Here is a 25,246-nt window from a genome sequence, read left to right on the forward strand (position 1 = left end):
AACCACCGTCATGTGTTATTTCACCATCCTCAATCGATGAACACACTGTTTACACCAACACTCACAATTACACTGTCCAGAGAACTCAGTTTACCTTCAGTCCCTGAAGACGATAACTTGGTTATCGAAACGCGCGTCAGACAGGGTAATTGTGAGTGTTGGTGTAAAAAGTGTATTCAGTATGAATGAAAACGGTTCCAGAAACTCCAACTTAGTTGATGCGATGTTCAAGATTTTGATGGTGCCTCGCGTCGTAGGTCCTGCAAACATTTTATGGCAAAGGTTGTTACTGTTGCCTTGACCCAGCGTGGTTTTCAGTTCATGTCGTTGGCTGCGGTACTAGCTAGGCATTTTGGTATTTGTATTCGTACAGGTATACTCGAAAATATCCATGTCCAAACAGCATCTGCGTTAGGTAGTAGTTAACAATGCCGTGCTTGCGCTGGGGAGAGTACGATTTCCGTGGTTGGCTTAATTAGGCCAAAATAAATCGAAAATGAGGAATGAAATTTTTCGATATCTCGATTCGTTTTCGAGATATAATCAAACTTTAGTTCAATAATTCGCTTTATTTGAACAGATGGCGTTCAATACTTCGTTTCAAATGAATATTTTATCATTTCAAATTCAATATGAATCTTGTAATTCAATAAAGGAAAGATTTTTTATTTAATTTTTATATTATTTACCGTGAAATTCCAAAATTATATTGATAAAACATTTTATAGCAAAATGAGGCATTTTGCTATAAAAATTTTAGCAATACATGAATAATTTGATGTTTTTCTTTAAGAATTGTCGGTTGTCGAAGGGGCGAAGCCCCCCATAAGAAAAAAATAATAATAAAATAAAACTAAAATATTCCTCACGCGGAGAAAATTTTTTTTTAAGATAATTTTGGCTGTAAAAAATTCACGATTTTTGAACTTTTTGCATTCAAAGTGCACCACGATAAAGTTAGGTTGATATATACAAATATTAAATAAAAATAAATTTTTCCAACTTCAAGTATCGATATCTCGAAAACGTTGCGAGATATCGGAAGATTTTATTTTTCATTTTCGACTTATTTTGGGTCGATTTACAAAATGGCATATCAAATCCAGGCGCCACGGAAATCGTGCCCTTGCACTGTGTCCACGTTAAGGCAAGTCCATCTTTTGTACGTTCTATCATGTCGAAGGCGGCTCTGAGATCAATAAATGTTAAAAACATTTCTTCTATTTATACAGTCAAGAGGCTCTTTCAACTTGTAGCCGTGTCGACCTTTGGCTTATTAGGATTTTTTTTTGATAATTGTAAATGAAATTACGAAACTTTATTTATGATATCATCATATTTTGTATTTTGTTTGATAAGTTTTTTTGAATTTACGACAAATTAAAAAAGGGGAATTCGAATCACTTCTACAATTTTTTTGAACAGAAATGAATTCAAAGCAAAAACACCAAAAAAATTTCACTTTTTTGGTAGAATGTCAAATATCGTGTAGCCCCCCCAAATTCTAATCGTTCAATTATACAAATTTTAGCAAACGAATTGATTTAGTTCGTTTTAATTAACGATATACATGATTTGTTCTAATTCGGATTAATTTTTATATAACGGTTGTCGTTTAATTTGAAATCGAAGTGATGTAATATCTATTGAAAATCGTAACTTTCAATTCAATTCTTGAGAAAAGTACTTACTAGTTTTTGAGCGAGGTTCACGTGGTCCGTCAACGGTAACTTTAATGGCTTTGTTGTAAGTCGCCACTTGAGGGGGAGTCGTTGAAATCGTTATTGTTATTGAAAACGATTTACCTGCAATCAAAATAGATAATAAGATATACTATAAACAAATATCTACGAGAAATGGTCCTGACCAAGAGATGGCGGTAGTTGCTTGAAAAATACCAAGTAAATAATCTATGTTTCAAGTTTGGCAGCCTTCAATAGTGGATATTTTCAATGACTTTCTAAACAAAAATTGGTGATGATTCAATCGAGTGTTTGGCAATGTTTCCCATAAAAAAGACGAATTTTTGGGCCGTTCCATAACCATGGTTGAAACGTGGATCCATTACTTCCCGTCTCAAAAAAAATAATGGACTGAAAAGGGAGAACCAGCTCCAAAGAAGGCAAAGACCGTTCCATCTGCAAGCAAGTCATGGCGTCGGTTTTTTGGAATGCGCGTGCGATAATTTCCATTGATTATCTTGAAAAAGGAAAAACTATCAAACGCAGAATATTATGCAACGATTGAGGGAAGAAATCAAGCAAAAACGACCGCATTTGGCTAAGAAGAAAGTGTTGTTGAATTGCTACTTCATGCACCCTATTCACCAGATTTGTCTCTCTAGGATTATTAATCGGTGATCAAACATTTTCCAACAAAGAAGATTTATTTTGAGGACCTTGACGATCACCTCCAGGCTACATCACCTAAGACATTGTCCTCATAACTGATGAATTAGGCGAGGCAAAAAGCATGATACAAGATTTGCAAATCGCTACAAGGAAAGTTGGTCTAAAAATAAATTTCAATAAAACCAATATGATGACAAATTTAGTTCCTAGCCAGCCACTAAATGTGGACAACAAAGATATTCAGATGGTGGAGAGATAAAAATTACTAGAGACAACCAAACAACAGAACTGTCTCGAAGAACGAAACTAGGAAGGGTTTCGTGGATGGGTTTCGATTGGTAAATTGCGAGATGTGTTCAAAGGAGATGTGCCAATCGGCCTTAAGAGAAAAGCCTTTAACCAATGCGTCTTCCCAGTTCTGACTTATGGCGCGGAGATCCTGACATTAACTAGAAGATCAATACTTAAATTGCAAATTACACAGCGTAAAATGGAAAGGTCTAAGCTCGGCATCACTATCAGGGATGGGATAAGGAAGGACGAATTGCGCAGACGATCTGGAATTAAAGATATCATAGACCAAATACTCAGACAAAAATGGCAGGACATGTGCAAGGATACAAGATAACCGATAGACAAAAAGACTTCTGGAATCGGATACCGAGAACAGAAAGACGAAATCCAGGAAGACCCCCTACGAGATGGACTGACTATATTAAAAGAATTGGGTAGCAACCGCTCAGAGCAGAGAAAACTGGAAGCATTTGGAGGAGACCTATGTCCAGCAGTGGACGAGATAAGGCAGAATGATGATGATGTTGATTAAGATCGGTTCGTCGTTAATCCATCACCTGTTCCAATCCAACCTTCTCCAAAATGTTGCAAGGATACAAGATAACCGATGGACAGAAAGAGTTCTGGAATTGGAGACCGAGAATAGACAGACGAAATCCAGGAAGAATTGGGTAGCAACAGCTCAGAGCAGAGAAAACTGAAAGCATTTGGAGGAGACCTATGTCCAGCAGTGGACGAGATAACGCTGAATGATGATGATGATGATGATGACGATTCTTATAATAAAAATGGTATCGAACTTATTGAACATCGGTGGGAAAAGTGTATGAAGCTAGAAGAAGATTACATTGAAAGATAAATATATTTTTTTCGAAAATTTTTGTGTTTTCTTCATTGGACCAGGTACTTCTTGGATCATTATCGTAAATAACAACAAAAGTCTTAATATTGTTAGATTTTTACTAGATTGGAAAGAGAAAACAATTTTCTTCACAATTTCTTTTTAATAAAGAAGAATGTACTACACCTGTTTATTAAAATGTTGTATGATACATAATTTCTGGATTGTTCGTCATAAAAACGATGATATGTACCAGCAAATCTCTCATTTATACATAAATCTTTTGTGTCAGAATCAATTTTGTTGCTATATTGAAGAACGTGTCGAAGGGTACTAAAATATGCAGCTTTATTTGGCATTTACTGCTTTTTAATATATTATTAAGCCATTGTTGGGTATTTCCAATACGACAAACCTTTTGAAAGTGCTTAATTTTTTAATTAGAACCACAAAATCTTCAGTGAAAAGCCGACAATCACTTCTTAAAGTTATAAGAAACAAAAATGGGTAATGTATGTAATAAATTTATTTTCATCGAAAAAAAATCCGGTTGGTCATTATAAAAATGCGTGGAGTAGTGAGGCACATAATTAGAAACAAATTCTTTGGCAGAAAATTGAAATACTTAGACGAAAAACCAGATTCAAGACTATACTTTAACTAAAATGGTGGCTAGTTAATACTAAAAGCTTTTGCTCATATCTGTAATAACCATCTGAGGACTTGGTGCACCTGGAAATCATCTTCAAAAGCTTTCTACGAAAATTCGAAAATTGTGTCTTGGTGACTTTTGAAGTCTTCTCAAATCTAACAATCTAACCACCACCTCGATACCTCGATCTTCTCGAATCTGGCAATGGTGGCGAATTCCAGGTTTCTGGAGCATTTTTCTATGAAATCGTGGTCTATTCATAAATCTGACATCGCCGTTCAAATTTATAGTACCTGATAGTCTAGAATTTAGACGGACATCATCTCCAGGATTTTTTATACAAATAACTAAGCGAAAATCGAAAAAGGGTGATTTTTGGTTGCTCTTCTTGAATCTAGTACCCAAACTAACCTCTGCACCTTTGATATACCGGAACGTAGACTTGGACATGATTTTCGAGAATTTTCTGGAAAAATTGTCACAAACGTGCCAAAAATCGCATCAAGTTAGTTTTTAAGTTGCTCTTCTTAATTCTGACAATGGTAACCACCATTACGGGTATCTGATGTACTGTAAACTAAATATGGAAATCATCTTCGACAGTTTTTTTCAAATATTCATATAGACAAGCCGAATTCGCACTGGAATGGTTTTTGGGTGGCTCTTCTCTATACTGACAACGGTTATCAACCCTCCGGGTACCTGGAGTGCCTAAATATGGGAATCATCTACAGGAGTTTTTTCAAATTTGCATAAACGAACCGAAAATCGTATCAATGTTATTTTTGAATTGCTTTACTCGATTCTGATAACAGGGACCAACCCTCCGGGTATCTGGTGTACTATGACCTAAATATGGAAATCATCCTCGAGAGTTTTTTTAGAAATATTCACATAAATAAGCCGAATTCGTACTGAAGTGGTTTTTGTGTGGCTTTTCTCTATTCTGACAACGGTGATTAGCCCTCCAGGTACCTGGAGTGCCTAATATGGAAATCATCTTCAGGAGTTTTTTTGAAATATTTACATTAAAAGCCGAATTTGCACTGGAATGGTTTTTGGGTGGCTCTTCTCTATACTGACAACGGTTATCAACCCTCCGGGTACCTGGAGTGCCTAAATATGGGAATCATCTACAGGAGTTTTTTCAAATTTGCATAAACGAACCGAAAATCGTATCAATGTGATTTTTGAATTGCTTTACTCGATTCTGATAACAGGGACCAACCCTCCGGGTATCTGGTGTACTATGACCTAAATATGGAAATCATCCTCGAGAGTTTTTTTAGAAATATTCACATAAATAAGCCGAATTCGTACTGAAGTGGTTTTTGTGTGGCTTTTCTCTATTCTGACAACGGTGATTAGCCCTCCAGGTACATGGAGTGCCTAATATGGAAATCATCTTCAGGAGTTTTTTTGAAATATTTACATTAAAAGCCGAATTTGCACTGGAATGGTTTTTGGGTGGCTCTTCTCTATACTGACAACGGTTATCAGCCCTCCGGGTACCTGGAGTGCCTGAATATGGAAATCATCTTCAGGAGTTTTTTTGAAATATTCATATAAACAAGCCGAATTTGCACTGGAGTGGTTTTTGGGTGGCTCTTCTCTATACTGACAACGGTTATCAGCCCTTCGGGTACCTGGAGTGCCTAAATATAGAAATCATCTTCAGGATTTTTTTTGAAATATTCATATAAACAAGCCGAATTTGCACTGGAGTGGTTTTTGGGTGGCTCTTCTCTATACTGACAACGGTTATCAGCCCTTCGGGTACCTGGAGTGCCTAAATATAGAAATCATCTTCAGGATTTTTTTTGAAATATTCATATAAACAAGCCGAATTCGCACTGGAATGGTTTTTGGGTGGCTCTTCTCTATACTGACAACGGTTATCAGCCCTCCGAGTACCTGGAGTGCCTAAATATGGAAATCATCTTCAGGAGTTTTTTTGAAATATTCATATAAACAAGCCGAATTCGCACTGGAATGGTTTTTGGGTGGCTCTTATCTATACTGACAACGGTTATCAGCCCTCCGGGTACCTGGAGTGTCTAAATATGGAAATCATCTTCAGGAGTTTTAATGAAATATTCATATAAACAAGCCGCATTCGCACTGGAATGGTTTTTGTGTGGCTTTTCTCGATACGAACAAGAGTGATCAGCCCTCCGGGTATCTGGAGTACCTAAATATGGAAATCATCTTCAGGAGTTTCTTTCAAAATTGTTTTCATCATGATAGGGTCTTGGTAGCACATCAGTTTATCATTTAAATAAAGAGTGGGATATTTCATAAGTAAGGCAGTTTAAATCCTGTCTATTTAAAAAACTGGGTAAATGGAAAGCTTTCATTGGTGATAGAAGTCTTTGATTCTTTGTGAATAAGATATACAAACATAAAAAAGGGAAACAGAGTCTTCTATAATCAAATAGATAAAATGAAAATACGTAGAAAGATTAAAATTATGTAGAAGTCAAATTGCATTAACGTAAAAAGATATAAATATCTAAAAAGCCAATGAACGTCTAATGAAAAGAAAAAAAGACACGCACACGTATTGGATAGAAGAAGAAACGAAAACAGAAGAATAGAATGTGTAATAGAAGAAGAATAGAAGAAGAAATCAATAAAAGAAAAAATAAACAAGAAACATAAGACTGAAGAGAAAGAATACAGTGCAACAAATGGATACAAGTTTTAAGTCCGTTTAAAATTGTAGTGTCTAACATTCCACGAGTCGTATATTTATCTTTATGCGATGAATAAAACGGACTAAATAATTCTTTTCAAATGATAATGAAACTACGTTGGAGTGTCACGCAAAGGGGTCAAAGAATTCGTCCTTACCTACCACGCATCAACAAGAAAGCAATAGTTTGGCGAATGCCACATGTGACTCCCAATTATTGTAATTTCTTTTTCATGAAATGTGGTAAAATATTATTCTCGTGCCATGTGCCATATAACAACTGCACCTTAAATTTTTAATGACGGGTCCGTGGATCTATTTCTTTCTGTTCGATTTTTCACGCACGAATAAAAGAAAATTCGTACATAGTTTGGAAATTAATGTTATAAATCATTGACGAAAGTGTTTTTTTTTTAATTTTTTTTATATATTTGTCTCTAAAATACATGAAATTGAGAGATATCCAAGTGGCGGCCTCTAAACCAAATTTAGAATGTACGGTATACACGATTATTGCTTCGTAAGTTTTGAAATATGGCAACACTGCTGTCAATGTGTCAAATGTGATATTTTAATGTACGAATTCTATTTAGATACTTAGAAATTCATCGCGACTTTCGACGTGGATTAAACCAACAACTCGCTTCGACTCTTGGTGATGAAGCACCATCTCCATCCACCGTGTTTCCCTGGTTTTCCGAATTCAATCTTAGTATTGAAGGTCGCTCAAAATCGTTGTATGACATACCAAGAGATTGAGGTCTACTTGGGCGTTAGTTCCACTCGCATACATTTAATATTTCATGAATATTTGGCTGTCGAAAAGATTTATTCGCTTTGGATTATAACTTCGTAGCAAATGGAATGTTTTTGCGAAATAACTCGACATGTCGCCTCAGTTCCATTAGAGCCAAGTAGAACTGTCAATTCCGAATAGTATAACAGCATTTGTTTGCCAGAAGGGAAACCAATCGCGAACGACACACGTTCTTAGTGTTAGTTCCTGTTTCTTTAGGAATCTCCATAATTTCTCCATGCTGTATCCGATGCTTCTATCGAACCAACAGTATTTTTTTGTCGCCTGGTTTCTTAGAAAGTGCAGAATTAGATATCGTTTTGGTATCAAGCAGTTTATACGTTATCAGGGCCTTCCATGTAGGAGTCCTCAGACTTGAACGACGAGGCTTAGCTTGGGCTAACCTGGCCTTGGCAAACGTAATCCGACCTCGGAATAGACATCTTGACATTAAAAGTAATAATGGGATGCAGACCAGTCTTGGGTTTATCTAGGCAACGAGGCCTGGTCGAAGCTTCCAAACCAAGCGGGGGACATTGGATAACGGATCGCAAGCTAGGGTCAGAGTTCTGAATACTTGGCCCAAGTCTGGGACTATACTGGACCCATCGTAAAATGAATAATGAATCTACAATAAACGTCACACCATTTACAAAATTTACAAAGAGAAAAGATAGAAATTCTAAGGATGGAGGTTCTGACGACAGTCATTGCTGTCATTACAAAACTACTATTTTGCAACTTCGACATAGATTGCCTTAAAACAAAAATTTACTCATTCGTTTGTAGTAATGTTTTCAAAAGAAGAAAAACTAGATCCTTACAAAGTTCAATTTGGTTAAGTCCTCTAAGGAAATGATTGATATTTGGAATTTTATGAAATTTTCATGAGGTGGTACAGTCGATCGATACAATTGTCGCCATTGGGCTCGGGAAAATCCCAACAAGGTTATTTGGAACATCGTATGACAGTGCTTCTGGACCTAATTGAAGCATTTCGGGATCTAAATAATAAGGAAAACTTATCCCAGTATTTGGTGTATATTCTCTATCATGTACAAAGTTCTTCACGACGAGCTGAATCGATATGTATATGGGAAAGTACTGGAACTAGTGTCAGTTTTCTAAAACTTCCGGTTATACCGTTATTTTAAACGGAATGCTATGGTTTTTATTGAATTTTTGGAATCTACGCGAAATTTCAATATAACTTTATATAAGGCATCGTATGTCTAAAGTCCACCATTTTTTACTTATTTCACTTTTTGAGAAATTTTTGGACACATGCAGCCGTCCACTAAAAACCTTATATTTCTAAGTTTAAGTGAATCAGGTCTAATATTTTTGGGATTCGGACAAATAACACTTACAGCTTTCAAAATCTGTGAAACCCTTGATAAAAATTTGTATAGGGTGTTCACAAAATGGTGCCGAATTTTGCTATCTAAAAACTTCCAAAACTAAATTTCAGTTTTCTGAAACTTCCGGTTAAACTGTTATTTTAAGCGGAATGCTATGGTTTTTATTGAATTTTTGGAATCTACGCGAAATTTCATTATAACTTTATATAAGGCATCGTATGTCTAAAGTCCACCATTTTTTACTTATTTCACTTTTTGAGAAATTTTTGGACACATGCAGCCGTCCACTAAAAACCTTATATTTCCAAGTTTAAGTGAATCAGGTCTAATATTTTTGGGATTCGGACAAATAACACTTACAGCTTTCAAAATCTGTGAAACCCTTGATAAAAATTTGTATAGGGTGTTCAGAAAATGGTGCCGAATTTTGCTATCTAAAAACTTCCAAAACTAAATTTCAGTTTTCTGAAACTTTCTGTTACACCGTTATTTTAAACGGAATGCTATTGGTTTTTATTAAATTTTTGGAATCTACGCGAAATTTCATTATAACTTTATATAAGGCATCGTATGCCTAAAGTCCACCATTTTTTAATTATTTCACATTTTCGAAATTTTTGGACACACGCAGCCGTCCACTAAAAACCTTATATTTCTAAGTTTAAGTGAATCAGGTCTAATATTTTTGGGATTTGGATAAATAACACTTACAGCTTTCAAAATCTGTGAAAACCTTGACAAAAATTTATATAGGGTGTTCAAAAAATTTCGATATCTAAAAACTTTGAAAACTAAATTTTTTCAAATGGCAGCCCACATTTTTCTCTTTACCATTGGAATCTACACTTTAAATTAAGGAGACTTCTTTAGTAAATTTATAAATCTCAAATTAACGGTTTGTGTAGAAACTTGAAAAAACTGAAATTTTCATGGTTTTTAATTGTCACGGCGAATAATGAATAACAAAAGTTAAAGTATCAAAAATTAAAATACTTTAAAAACACTACACAAAGAGAAGAACACAACCAAAAATTAAACTAAAGTAAATGTTCGAAATGGTTGTCCCAAACTTCCAAAAATTTATGGATTCTTCTAAAAAACCTGTGCTGAGTGTCGTTTCGAATTTCTTGTGGTTAAAGAGTTCGAAATGCATTCCGAACTCTTTCCTGACAGTCTTCTTTTGTAGTTAACGGCGAAGCATACACTATATCTTTTATACGACCCCAAAGAAAAAAATCTATACAGTTTGTCCACGTAAGTTGGCGGCATATTGTAAACTTTTTCATTATTAATTTTACGAAAAAAAGTTATTCGTTATAAAAAGTTCTGCATGGTCCAAAACCTAAAATTCAATCATCAGATGTTAAATTTTTTCAGTCGTATACGAGGTTTGTCAAAAAATGTGATTTTTGCTCTAGAGTAAACAATATCGAAAATTGTTATAAAGAAAAGATGTTTAGAATTAAAAACAGCTTTCAATTATTCAACATTGTTTATTTACATTAAAAAAATATTTTTTTCTACATTTTCTCTGCGATTACGTTGGAAATTTAAGTTTGCACGTTAATTTGAAATATATTAATTTACAGGAAAAAAATGAGGGTTGCCATTTGAAAAAATTCAGTTTTCGAAGAGGAACTTGGCACCATTTTCTGAACACCCTATATAAATCTTTATCAAGGTTTTCACAGATTTTGAAAGCTGTAAGTATTGTTTGTCCGAAGCCAAAAAATATTAGACCTGATTCACTTAAACTTGGAAATATAAGTTTTTTAGTGTTAGGCTGCATGTGTCCAAAAATAACGAAAATGTGAAATAATTAAAAAATGGTGGACTTTAGACATACGATGCCTTATATAAAGCTATATTAAAATTTTGCGTAGATTCCAAAAATTTAATAAAAACTATAGCATTCCGCTTAAAATAACAGTTTAACCGGAAGTTTCAGAAAATGGAAATTTAGTTTTGGAAGTTTTTAGATAGCAATATTCGGCACCATTTTGTGAACACCCTATACAAATTTTTATCAAGGGTTTCACAGATTTTGAAAGCTGTAAGTGTTATTTGTCCGAATCCCAAAAATATTAGGTCTGACTCACTTAAACTTGGAAATATAAGTTTTTTAGTGGACGGCTGCATGTGTCCAAAAATTTCGAAAATGTGAAATAATTAAAAAATGGTGGACTTTAGACATACGATGCCTTATATAAAGTTATATTGAAATTTTGCGTAGATTCCAAAAATTTAATAAAAATCATAGCATTCCGTGTGAAATAACGGTGTAACCGGAAGTTTCAGAAAACTGAAATTTAGTTTTCAAAGTTTTTAGATATCGAAATTCAGCACCATTTTCTGAACATCCTATACAAATGTTTGTCAAGTTTTTCACAGATTTTGAAAGCTGTAAGTGTTATTTGTCCGAATCCCAAAAATATTAGGTCTGACTCACTTAAACTTGGAAATATAAGTTTTTTAGTGGACGGCTGCATGTGTCCAAAAATTTCGAAAATGTGAAATAATTAAAAAATGGTGGACTTTAGACATACGATGCCTTATATAAAGTTATATTGAAATTTTGCGTAGATTCCAAAAATTTAATAAAATCTATAGCATTCCGCTTAAAATAACAGTTTAACCGGAAGTTTCAGAAAATGGAAATTTAGTTTTGGAAGTTTTTAGATAGCAATATTCGGCACCATTTTGTGAACATCCTATACAAATGTTTGTCAAGTTTTTCACAGATTTTGAAAGCTGTAAGTGTTATTTGTCCGAATCCCAAAAATATTAGGTCTGACTCACTTAAACTTGGAAATATAAGTTTTTTAGTGGACGGCTGCATGTGTCCAAAAATTTCTCAAAAAGTGAAATAATTAAAAAATGGTGGACTTTAGACATACGATGCCTTATATAAAGTTATATTGAAATTTCGCGTAGATTCCAAAAATTTAATAAAAACCATAGCATTCCGTTTAAAATAACGGTATAATCAGTATCAGTATAATATTTTAGATAAGACAGATTTCACAAATGTACAATATTCGTAATTATTTTAGTTTTACGACTGATTTTTGTAAATATTCGAGTTGTTGTTTCAAATGTTGCAATCACGAAAGTTGCGGAATTTTTATGACAATTCCAACCACATCCGCAGGTTGTTGGTTAGAGTACCTCACCACGAAGATCTGATACATTTTGAATTTATGAAAGATACGATTTTTTATCAGATGAGAAGTTTTAATGAATAAGAAATAAAAAAATGATTCTGTTACGTAACGGGAAGGAAATTGGTACTTTTAGAACAAAGTATAGAATGCCTTGTTTATTTTAGAAACATTCGTATGATTTTGATTAGAAAACTTTTCAATCCAATCCCGATTGGGTTTGGTTAGACGAAGAAAACTTTGCAATTGATTCCACCGCAATATGGCAGCTAGAATGCACTACAAGAAATTGATTCTTCTTCTTCTTAAAGTGCCATCTTCGGACGAGTGCCATCTCCAGACAACTATGTGTATTCACAATCACAGCTGCCCTAAACAATTGGTTCGAAGTGCAGTTATACAACTCCCTTTGCGATTCTATTTGTAACTTCACATTTTAAGTAAAATTTTTGGTTTTTACTTTTGTGAAATAAGATTTAAACCCAATTTCGTAACTTACTTGGTTCTTACAGGCTTTTGCACTCATAGGAAAATGGGGAGTAGTTATGTAAAACAACGGAAATTATTGCAAATATTTTATTATTAATAAGTAGCTTATTACAATATAATAATTGTAGTTTCATTAATTCACAGTACAAAAAAGATCAGAAGTAGTTATTGTTATTCATTAATGTAGACAAAACTTCGGATAAAACAAATAATTTAAGAAATTTAAAAATCATCGAAGTGAAACTGTCAACTGTCAACTTTGAAGTGACTAGAGTCACTCCAGAGCGTTCCGAAAGTGTTTTGCAGTACGGAACTGTCATTTGTACTACATGAAACACTCAAAACGCAACTTTCGGTATGTAAATGAATACAGAACAACTTTCAGATGTCATCGTCTAATAAATTTAATTGAAAAATACATTTAGGTTATAAAACTTAATGAATAGGTAGTTTTTTTAAAACATTTTTTCAGTTAATTTACTTATATATAATCTAAAGAGCTTCAGTCTTTCTCTTCTCAAGCATGGTCCAATCCTCAAAAGTTTGTAAAATATCTGTCCAGAAGTCGTAGACTTTATAATTCACGTAAGTTATTTAGAATTCGTGATAGAGAAAATTGGTGATATCGTGAATTAATTTGTTAAAAAATATCCAAAAGAACAGACATTAAATGGAAAAATTTAAATATAGCATTTGCGTTGGAATTATTAGGGAATCCCAATAGATTCTACGAAATTTGTTAATAAAATTATTCCAGAAAAATTGGAAAGTAACTTTATGCACCAGCATTCGTGTACGAGGTCATTTTATTATATATTTTCTCGAATAGATGTTTATTCATGACAAATACGTCATTGAATAAATAAAATAGACCTTCTGGACTTTATATTATTCAAATAAATATCTTTGATATTAATATAGATAAAAAAAAATAATTTTTGTTTCTGAAAAACAAAAAATTTTTAAAATATTCAATTTAAGTCAAAGTTTTTGCAATGTTTATAGTACCAAGTTATTAAAATCGAACAATAGGTGGCGCTAATGAGTTGTGACAGTGGCTTTATAGACAGTTGAGAGTGGCGGCCATGTTTAAACCAAACTACGATACAAAATAAATGATTCTCGTATTGTTTTTTAGTTAAAAATGAGCTTTATTATGAGAAAAGCAAATGCTAAATCAGCTGAATTTGGGTTAAATATGGCGGCCATTCTCAGGTGTCCACACTGTCACTAGCAAGTCACTGTAGTGGCACCACTGTATATGTGAAAATTGACGTTTGTTATTGCGAAACCAGTGGCAAATTGGCAATTTTTGGCGACGCACAGTTGGACAAAATTATTTTTGTTATTTCTTCAAATAAAACAAAAATATGAAATTGAACACATGAAATTATAATCAAATTTCAAACTTCTTCCTTTTTTTTACAGAACTCCAAAATTTAATTACATTTAAACTATAAATAAAAACTTGATGATACAAAGAAAAAAGTGGTACGAAAGCTTAAAGATAAAATAAATAATCTAAAACTATTAAATCAAACTGATTCGTCTGATGAAGATGAGTCAGTTGGGTTTCCTTTGTTTTGAAGCAGATTTGACAAAATCATAGCATTCCGTTGGAGGTGGAGGTGGAGGTCCGAGGTGGAGGCTCTACTGTAGGAGCTACAATCAACTTTAAAATCTCTGTGCACAATTGACCCTGCTTCATCATAACATCTGATCAGAGGATCAGATGTTGTTGCCACAAATTCGTGTTTGTGGCAACACGTGGACACTTTCTGGTGTTGTGCTCCCGGAACCTGCGGCAATCTTTGTTCCTTGCTTCTTGGGCTTCTTCTGAAAGCTGGCCAATTGGAACTATTTAAGGTTTTTTGACCTCTGTGCTATGAATGAGGATTTTATGTACCGTGGTTGGCATATAGTACCATGAGTAAAGACTAAGATAAAGTTCTCTGGTTTCTAGACAGAAGTTTTCGTGTATTTCGAAGCCAGAGGACAATGTACTCAGTATTACGTAAAATTTTTTGATGAGCTGAACATCCAATCCTGTGATTTGTGCACTCAATTCAGGGTTGCCGAAAAATCGCACGAGAGGTGTTTCCGTCCTTAGTTGAGCCGAATCTTGGCTTTGGTTTGTCCACAATTAGTCCCATTTGTTGTTTGAAACGTTGTTTAATTTCTTCGGAGCGTTGTTTTACACTTGCCTTTTCTTGTCGTAGTTAATGAGTACCAAACATTCGAAACAACGAATCCACGCATGAAGAGTTGACAAACCAAACCGAAAATGATTTTGATTGCTGTCAAAGTGCCTTGAAACATCGTTGGAGTACCACCGCAAATAAAGCATTTCTGTGAGGAATGAGTTTCTGTCAAGGCGTTGCGCACTTTTCCATCTGTCATAGTCAGCAGAAGATTGTGCTGTACAGAAATTTCCCGAGCACCACTCATTACTGAAGTTGGAAATAAATTGTTTATTCCTTCCAAGACCTTATGGGTTTCCACTAGCGTCAGTTCAGAGTTTTCCTTCGCGAAAATAAATTTGATCGGACGGCAAAACATCGTAGATGATGGTCGAGGATTCTACCAAAACAAACTTCCGTCACAGCCCCATTTACTTATAAGAGTGAACGACGAATCCAGAACCACACCACCTATAACACCTTTTTGAGCTTCTACCAAACTGTTTAATCCAATATGGCTTGGAGTTTGATTTCAGCACCAGATTTGAGTTTGGTGGCAAACAGGTTTGTTCTGCTTTACTTAAACAATAATAGGATGGCAAGAAGTCATGACCTGCCTTCATAGACCACTTCCTAGTCTGCTTGTATGTGTGCGTTGTTGACTTAGAGTCTAAATAATAGAAGAAGAAGAAGCAGCTACTGGACATTCGTTTATGTTTTCCCTTCTGCACGTACTGCTACTTCCGAAGCAGTCACTAATTCCGCAACACCACGTGATTGAACCAGGTCCTCAACTTTTCCTCAACCTCAATTTTTCCGTGGTCTTCCTACTTTAGTGGAACCTTGAAATGATGTGGAACGTCGCGGCACAGTACTTCGAACCTCGAATTTGATTTCTTTATACAACCAATTTATCAAAAATTTTGGAGGCATAGCCTCATTTTAATTTGCCTTTCAGAGTCGCTGGTAAGGTTTTCAAAATTAAATTTGGACGAAAGGAACTTAAAGAGGAAACAATTAATTAATATGAAACTAGGAACGCTTCGATTTGTGTGTTAGAAATGACGTCTGGAATTCAACTGATTTATTCAATGTTGACACGGATTCATACCTTTGGACCTCGCTACTCAAGAGGTAGAGTGTTTCAAACGTAAACAAACATTATGTTGCAATGTTTTGGAATATTGTTTATATTATTCCGATACCAATTACCTAATGCAATGTCTACCGTATCTATAGACAGGTGAATGCCCAATTATTCCGATGGGCAGCGACCAAATGACGCCTTCGACCGTTTATAATAAGGATCTGGAGGTACACATCACTGATCGTGATCCACCTGGTACACAGACGATTCTAGGAGGAATGTTGCAGGTTTCTGCGGGGAACACCCCAAAATAAGCGAATCTTTTTCGCTTGGGGAACACGCTACCGCCTTCCAACCCGAGGTATTCGCTAAGGTAAACTCTAGGCTAGTGGCTAGTGCTGGAGTGTAAGAGAGTGCAAGCTCCAGCTCGTTTGGGTGCCCGGTCACTCGAGCAACAAAGACGACGACGAAGCGGACTCGCTCGCCAGACTGGCATCGTCGAAACCCACCAATGGGCACGGAATCCATTCTTGGTGTGGCCAAAAGCGCAGTCATTACGTCTCTCAACAGCCTTCTCGCTAGGTGGACTCGGCAGAGATGGATGGAGACGCCCGGCATGAGATAAGCGAAGACCCGTACAGATGGACTCCGTTTGTCTCTCACCAAACAACTGCTCCAGCTAAATAGGCGCAAAATCAGACTAGTAACCTGCCTAACGACATCAAAGGATTCAAGCCAAAGAGCCTGATCGGCTTCTTAAAGGACATCGGACGTCAAGTGGGGCACGACGGGCCTATCTGGAGGCCTACGAACGGTTTCTATAAACAAACCAGTGTAGCCGTTACCTCAGTTCGTATAGGGACTGTTTTTTTTGTTTGATCGATGAAGAAATGGAAAATTTGCGACCGAAACTTATACTTAATCGAAACGAGTAAAAGGGAATGAATTTATGTCGCGTCCACGTATTTTTGAGTGATTCAAGTGTTTTCAAAATGATCGAGAAGATGTTGATGATAATTCACGTTCGAGTCGATCTTCCACGTCGAAAACGAATGAAAATACGGTCGGTAATCTTGGTTTTTTTGGTTAAGTATTGCTGAATCTATAGAAATTGACAAAGAACCTCTAAAATCTTCACATTTGACCAACAAGAAGCATGTAAAATTTTTTCTAATGATACTTTGTGTGCTTTTGAAAATGACGCAACCTTTTTAGAAAATCTGCAATCAAAGAAACAACAGAAAAACTTGAACTATACGCATATTAACCAAAGTATACCCTCCAGGGCGTCTGTCATAAGTCACGTGACCTTAAATGATCGATTCGGTAGGTTAGGTTATTCTTCTTTTTCTATATAAACTGTCCTTTGTCTATATAATCATTAATAAGCTATAATTGTCGAATATTCTGATTATTTACGAGAAAATTCGGTATATAATGACGAGGAAAGTTGAGAAAATTCGATTTAGAACATTCGGAAGCCTGTAATTGTTAATAAATTGGTATGCTACTCACCTCTACCGCTTCGTCCGACGAATCTTAAATCGTTAAATTTAGCCACTTGGTTTTTCATAACAGCCGTACAATTTCTAAGTTCTGCACAACAATTTTCGTCGTTCCCCGCCCGTACCGTAACGACGGTTCCATCCCCTATATCCCCCACTGCTACCACTTTGAACGCTACTGGTAAAGTTTTGTTCGATCGCCAATGCGTCGGTAACTGTGTACACAAAATATACGGACTACCGGTTCGGACAAGTTCGCCGGGGTGTTCGGATTGCACTTCGTGGACTCGGTGTTCGAACCAGTAGAAATCTGAGTTTTGGTAGACTGAAGCAGGCTCAGCCATGGTCGATTTCGGCCAAGCTTCTTCTGAAACGTTGCAAGTTTGCACCGGAACTGGTAGATGCATCACCTGGGTGAGTTGTTGAAGATCGGCTTAAAAATTGTCATACATTCACTGAAAAACGAATAAACAAACAATATCACCAACAGGAATTTAGGTTCAAGGACTATCGATATAAGTCGAAACAATAATTATGGAACCCTGAGGATTTTGGTTTGAATTTTAATTAGATCCAATCTCAACCAGGATAACAGCCCCTTTTTAGATGCAATCTGTAAAATTTACAAAATACCTTCGCTGGGTGGAAATATCTTTAATAATTATAGGTTAAGTACTAAATTCAAGGCCGTCGAAAGAAGGCAGATTGCCCCGTGCCTTAGGCCCAGAGGGGCCCCTCGAGAGACCCCATTTTTTTCATTTATACATTTTCTGCAACATACTCATTAAAATTATGAGAAATTTCAAAACCACTTCTTCCTGATGCAAGCGAGCCCATCAAAGAGCTTTGTAAGTGATGTTGAAACGATTAAAGGTTCGTAGGAACAGGATTCAAACAAGAAACTACAAATGGGAACTCAGTAGAAGTTTTCTATCCAGTTTTTAATCTCCTTCTTATGGAACTTAGCGGCAAAAACAGACACCAAAGACGACTCTGATGCCGACGAAGAAGATGATTCCTCCACACCAATGAGTCTGGTACGACCCAAAGTATAAATATAACTGAAGATTACTAGATTCCGTGAAAAGAAAAGATTCCATGATAAATCCAATGAAGAATCTTCTGAGGAACGACTTAAAGTAGACGTTTTCTATCCAGTTTTTCACCTTCTTCTTATGGAACTTGATGTACCAAAAGCAGACTGCTCATTCACCAAAATCCTTTCTCCTGAAGTGCAAGGATACACAATTGAGTTCGAAAGAAGACAAAGACGACTCTGATGCCGACGAAGAAGATGATTCCTCCACACCAATGAGTCTGGTACGACCCAAAGTATAAATATAACTGAAGATTACTAGATTCCGTGAAAAGAAAAGATTCCATGATGAATCCAATGAGGAATCTTCTGAGGAACGACTTAAAGTAGACGTTTTCTATCCAGTTTTTCACCTTCTTCTTATGGAACTTGATGTACCAAAAGCAGACTGCTCATTCACCAAAATCCTTTCTCCTGAAGTGCAAGGATACACAATTGAGTTCGAAAGAAGACAAAGACGACTCTGATGCCGACGAAGAAGATGATTCCTCCACACCAATGAGTCTGGTACGACCCAAAGTATAAATATAACTGAAGATTACTAGATTCCGTGAAAAGAAAAGATTCCATGATGAATCCAATGAGGAATCTTCTGAGGAACGACTTAAAGTAGACGTTTTCTATCCAGTTTTTCACCTTCTTCTTATGGAACTTGATGTACCAAAAGTAGACTGCTCATTCACCAAAATCCTTTCTCCTGAAGTGCAAGGATACACAATTGAGTTCGAAAGAAGACAAAGACGACTCTGATGCCGACGAAGAAGATGATTCCTCCACACCAATGAGTCTGGTACGACCCAAAGTATAAATATAACTGAAGATTACTAGATTCCGTGAAAAGAAAAGATTCCATGATGAATCCAATGAGGAATCTTCTGAGGAACGACTTAAAGTAGACGTTTTCTATCCAGTTTTTCACCTTCTTCTTATGGAACTTGATGTACCAAAAGTAGACTGCTCATTCACCAAAATCCTTTCTCCTGAAGTGCAAGGATACACAATTGAGTTCGAAAGAAGACAAAGACGACTCTGATGCCGACGAAGAAGATGATTCCTCCACACCAATGAGTCTGGTACGACCCAAAGTATAAATATAACTGAAGATTACTAGATTCCGTGAAAAGAAAAGATTCCATGAGAAATCCAATGAAGAATCTTCTGAGGAACGACTTAAAGTAGACGTTTTCTATCCAGTTTTCAACCTCCTTTTTATGGAACTTGATGTACCAAAAGCAGACTGCTCATTCACCAAAATCCTTTCTCCTGAAGTGCAAGGATACACAATTGAGTTCCAAAGAAGACAAAGACGACTCTGATTCCGACGAAGAAGATGATTCCTCCACACCAATGAGTCTGGTACGAATCAAAGTATAAATTATTTATAAGAAAGGACTTTTCAATAGCTTTGAACACATTCCTGATGTATTCTGAACTATATATCATTTTTTTTTTGGTTCTGTAAGGCTATTAACCCATTGGTCTAGAGATGTTCCATAAAAGTTCAGCTCATGCAACGATTTTTTACTCAGTTTTAGACAGACTTTGGAAAAATGAGACATCGGGCTAGTTCAAGAACGAGATTAACTTCAATTTCCGATTATTTGGTTTTTATTGCCACAATCCCACGAATAAAACTAGTCGACAAAGACTTTTTTTGCAATTTATATATTTGAATTTGAATATTGAAAATACAGATAAAATTATATAGAAATAACTATGTTTACATAAGAAATTAAAAGCGTAGGCTTATGGGGATTCTCGGAAAATTTACTGAAACTAGGAATGTATGTTGTTGTTGTTTTTTCTAAATATTCTTAAATAATTAGTCAGACACAGATTTTGCAAACTCATGTTATAATAATATCTACATTATTCAAAATAGTTTAATGTCTACGTTCCACTCTATTAAATTATAAATTCGTTACGTAAGTATATACAGGGACAATGAAAAAAGAAGACGAAAAAGAGAAAGTTCTATTTTTCGATATACGTTAACATTAAATTTTTCGTTAAAAACGTTGTTAAAGAGAAGCTCCGCATCGATTCTTCTGGAGCGAGATAAAAGACGCGAGAAAAAAATCGAGAGTGTGGATGGATAGCTTCAGCACCGCGCAATAACCTAATAAAAGACTACCGAAGTTCTAATAGACGAATGAGATACAAAAAAGACTCAGTACACGTCTGGTATCCTGTTTAAACCAAACTCCCTTACAGGCAGGTACATTTTACTCGTCTATTTACGTTTTATAATTTAATATTCAGGTATAATAACGATTTTTCTATCTATCCACGCCTATAGTATATCAAACAAAATTGTCGGCAAGGGTTTTTACAATCTGCAATTGATAATGGAAAAACTATACTTAAATGGCGAGAATTTTTCTTTTCATTACTAAAAAATATCATATTCGCTTGCCAGTGAATACAACCACAAAATATAAATGAAATATGAAATAATACTTAAAAAAACTGATGATTATGAGCAGTGATTTGAACTGTCAAAATTACATTGATCTAAAAGGGTGATTAATACCAAATTTTACATTTATATTCTCAATTTAAATGATTTATACTGTATAAAATACGATGAACTAATAAAAAAATAAATTAGACAAACGAAATTTTCTGATTATAATAATTAAATTCTTTGTTAGAAACTAAAATCGTCTCTAACCATCAAGTAGTTATGAATGAATCTTTTATCGACTTTTTCAATGTCATCTATAAATTCTTAGAATAAACTAAATTTGCCAAAAAAATTTCAATCCTTTCCGGTTTAAGACCAGCACGCATCGTCTGACTTTCACATGTTTTTATTACATTGACGATGATTCATTGGTAAATACGTAGTAACAATCCTAAAAAATATATATAAAAATAAATAATACACTCACCGTTATAAATGTTGAATTAGACACTTTGTCGCGGGTTATTTCAAAGAAACACGTGCCGTAGGGATCATCTCGTTGGCCCTTATTTGCGCACAACTAACCGCACATCTACTTATAAAATTGTGTAAAAACGCGCGACGAACCACACGAGAAATTCGACAGTCAACTGCGGTTACTGTGGAAATACTGGCGATGGTGTTTTGTAAATCAAGGAAACGTTTAAACAAAGAAAGAGATAAACGCACGCGCGAAACACTTTGTTTATATTTTCACTCGTATAACAGACGGCATAAGGCGCACTGTGGTGTGAGAAAGCGTTTTCAACTTATAGCGTACTTTCCGGAAGAAGGCGGGATTTTGGGCGGGATCTAGATCTTTGATTAACTTTCCTACTTTGTTCATTACTCTTGTAAATAAAAATATTTTTGTAGCAGAAGGCTGTTGATGAACGTTTGTTGATTTGACGTTTCAAATTCCAGTAATTAATACGTATAAATTTGATAAATTTTTATAAAAATATGAGTGGAAACGCCCACAAAAGCGATACCTATTTTTTTAAGTTTAAATACAACATTCGTATTGGACATGTGTATGGGAAAAAATGACAACGTACGGGATTGTTTTAACAATGTATACACTAATCGCGCAGTTTTATTGTTTTTATCAAACAGTTTTAAACAGTCGAAATGTAATTAATGTCATTTATAATAGTACTATTTAAGATCTTCTTCTTTTTCTTCTTTCACAAGCCGACTATTCAGTCGTAAAAAGCTGTTTGATTCTTAGAATCCTTTCTTTTGCTTCTAATATTTCAGCCGACACCAAATTACCCTTCCATAATTCATCACAAGCCTGCTTAAAAGTATCCCTATCCAAAATAAGTATAAATATCTTTCTGTTTCTTAACCTAAAAGAAAAAATGATAAAAAAGAAGATGATTTTTCTTTAATTATTAAAATTTTAGGTAGTGTTTAAGTGATATTGAATTTTATCTATACCGGGATTGTCATCATTTCGTTTGGGGTTTTTGTCCGTGGTTTTTGCCACAAATTAGATTAATATTAATTGAAATCCTGTTTGATAACGTAGATACCTAGATACTAGTTATTTTTTATCGTCGTTTTTTTTAGATAATAATTTTCTTTTTCCTGAATTGTGAGTCTTACTATTTCCTCAAAACGATTTCAATCTTTCAACAACCGGAAAGAGAATCTGAATAAGCTTCCGATTGCGCCATTTATATAATATTCTATAGATTAAATATTAATACGAGGTACACATATTGTTGAGAATTGATCAAATTGACAGCTGACCCGACCTATCCCTATCTCACACTATTTTGTTTCATATCGAGTCAAAGTTGGTCACCATGTTTATATTAATTTTCAATTTAGTTAAGTTGGCAGGCAAGTGACAGTGATATAGTATGACGTGTTCCAGTTTACCTGTTTAAATATATATTAATACACAGGGTGGTTGATCGGTGCCTCTTTTGTATTAAAATATTTATTACTGAATGTAATACGTAATTTAGAACAGAAAAGAAGTTTTTAGCAAAAGGGTTATGTCCATTTTCGAATTGCCCTCAACAATTATATTGCCCACGTTGGGAAACATTGCTCTAGATAAAACAAGATATGATAAAACATTTTATAAGTAAACTTTCGCCCGCATTGTAAAGACATAGTATGAAACAGCTCGTATACAATATTTATAGTCGAACAATACATTTTGAAATGTCAAAGGAGAAAACATTAAAAATCGTATAGGAAAAGCATAAAAGCCAATGATGAATAGCAAAATATGCGGTCGCGACATATAACCAACAAGAATCGACGACAGTGAGATCGTAAACGCGGTCGACACTTCAACCGCAGGGTTTAGTGCCGAAACATTGCCCGTGTTCTGTTTCGCTAATAAAAATCTTTCCACAAAACCTACCACTAATTATTATTTGAACTCCATTACTCAAGACCGCGACAACTTGGTTTGATATGTTGATATGAATTTCTATGAGGCGGTGTCCATAAAAAAAGTAAAACTATATAGGCGATGCAACAATTTGAGGTTAAGTATTATTTTTATATATAAATAAAACTTGCTGTATTGATTTGTGTGTATATTTGTTATTATTTAAGGTTTTTTAAAAGAAACAGATTGTTTAAAAAGTAAGTTAACTCTAATTTCAAATTTTATAGTTATATCTACCCGGCGTAAAATGTGGTTATTGACATATTTGATATTGAAATAAATTCAACAGTTTTTCATTACATATTTATTCATAATAACGCGTCATATCACTAACGGACATACTGTATACGATTATATTTTCATTGTTTTTTATATATTCGAAACAACCAAAACTGGATCCCCCCAGAAACCCAAAGTAAGTATCTTGAAAAGTTGCGTCAAAAGTTTTATCCAAAACAAAACATTTGAAGAGATCTAAGAAGTATAATTTACTACTACTACTTCTTGTATAATAATCAGTTTTTGCACTCCATTAATTAAATTCAACCTCAATTTCTTCCTTATAATTTTTGTTTACATTAAATATTGTTATTCAAAGTTATAGGTAGATATTATTTTCGTGAATACGATAAATACATAGACAATGTGTTGTTGACGATAAATTCCGATAATATTTTTGATAACCAAATAATTCGGGTACTTTCTCATGGTTCTCTTTATTATTATTAGGAGGAACATAATTTAGATAACAATAATACACGATAACACATTTTCTCACAGCCTTCAAGTTATACAGCAGGAAATACGAAAATGATTAGTACTGATGGTTAAATAAATTTTATGCCTTGAAACTATAGGGTATATAAACCCTTTAAAATGATATTTTACATAATATTTGAAGTTTTTTTTTTATTAATATAAATATTATAATTACTGTTTATTAAACAATAAATACCTAATTTACATTTGGAACAACAATAGTATATCCTTCGATAGCTCAGTTGGTAGAGCGGTGGACTGTAGTTGAAAGTTAGGAATAGTAATCCATAGGTCGCTGGTTCAAATCCGGCTCGAAGGAAACTTTTTTTATAAAAAAATATATTTCTTACTTTGAATACAGTTTTCAAAATCATTATTTATGATATGAGTGTTGTCAGTTATATTTTATTTTGAGAGTAAAGAAGTGAAATGAGCAGAGCGAGATATAGATTCATTTTTAAGATAAATATCATACAACGTTTTTTGCATAACTGCCCTACTTTGATAATAAAATAGGCGAATTTGGAATGAAATTGAATTTAAAATTTGAAAATTGAATTTGCATTTCAATATTCAAATAATCTCAAAACCTTGTTAACAATATTTTTAACGCCATTTTAAAATATTCTTAACCCGTAAATAATCACTTTAACACCGTCATTAAAAGTGGAATTGTCCGATTATTATAATAAAAAACATATATTAGAAACCACATTTTTTAAAATATGTGATAAATTATTCCAAAATTCTTTTTAAAAATGTCTAGCTATTTTAAATTTATATATTTTCTATTTGTACTTTACAGATTAGACAACCAACATTACATTTGAAAATAATGGGGGACATCTACGATAAAACTTTCCAACTTTAAACTGTGACTACACTTACGTTGTTCGTAGATTTTATTATTGAATAACTAACTTGAATGGTGTTATACTACTAATAATTATTAAATTCTTCTACTACCATTTAAAAACATTGAAACGCATTTTATATGAATTTGGATAATAAAACAACTTCGTAATATATCAACTTGTTATTATAATATTTTTTTTACATAATAAAAATTCAATTATTAGAAGTGATAATTATATTATGTTATATTTTTGATGTGTTT

At 34.3% G+C, this 25,246-nt stretch overlaps 2 protein-coding genes and 1 non-coding gene across 4 annotated transcripts in view; 2 read left to right on the forward strand and 1 right to left on the reverse strand.

Annotated features, from left to right (window-relative positions):
* Positions 1 to 21,590, reverse strand: part of LOC130902176 (runt-related transcription factor 3-like) — a 67,323-nt gene extending 45,733 nt beyond the window's left edge. The window contains exons 1-3 of one of the 2 annotated variants that reach the window (XM_057814070.1): positions 21,403 to 21,590; positions 17,423 to 17,867; positions 1,692 to 1,805 (exon numbers count right to left, since the gene is read on the reverse strand). In XM_057814070.1, coding sequence (XP_057670053.1) covers positions 1,692 to 1,805; positions 17,423 to 17,819 — 511 coding nt within the window. In that variant the 5' untranslated portion in view covers positions 17,820 to 17,867; positions 21,403 to 21,590. The remainder of the gene's footprint in view (positions 1 to 1,691; positions 1,806 to 17,422; positions 17,868 to 21,402) is intronic. The other variant, XM_057814071.1, reaches the window with a different exon arrangement.
* On the forward strand, positions 18,598 to 19,599 carry LOC130902074 (nucleolin-like). Its single transcript, XM_057813883.1, has 4 exons — positions 18,598 to 18,744; positions 18,854 to 19,015; positions 19,212 to 19,298; positions 19,495 to 19,599. The coding sequence occupies exons 1-4, from the start codon at positions 18,598 to 18,600 to the stop codon at positions 19,597 to 19,599; spliced, it is 501 nt and encodes a 166-aa protein (XP_057669866.1).
* A 2,766-nt stretch (positions 21,591 to 24,356) lies between the features above and the next one.
* Trnay-gua (transfer RNA tyrosine (anticodon GUA)) lies at positions 24,357 to 24,448 on the forward strand. Its single transcript is given in 2 exon segments — positions 24,357 to 24,393; positions 24,413 to 24,448. It is a non-coding gene; the product is annotated as a tRNA-Tyr (tRNA).
* Positions 24,449 to 25,246: the final 798 nt, after the last annotated feature.

This window comes from Diorhabda carinulata, chromosome X (genome assembly GCF_026250575.1).
Source record: "Diorhabda carinulata isolate Delta chromosome X, icDioCari1.1, whole genome shotgun sequence".
Taxonomy (NCBI): domain Eukaryota; kingdom Metazoa; phylum Arthropoda; class Insecta; order Coleoptera; family Chrysomelidae; genus Diorhabda; species Diorhabda carinulata.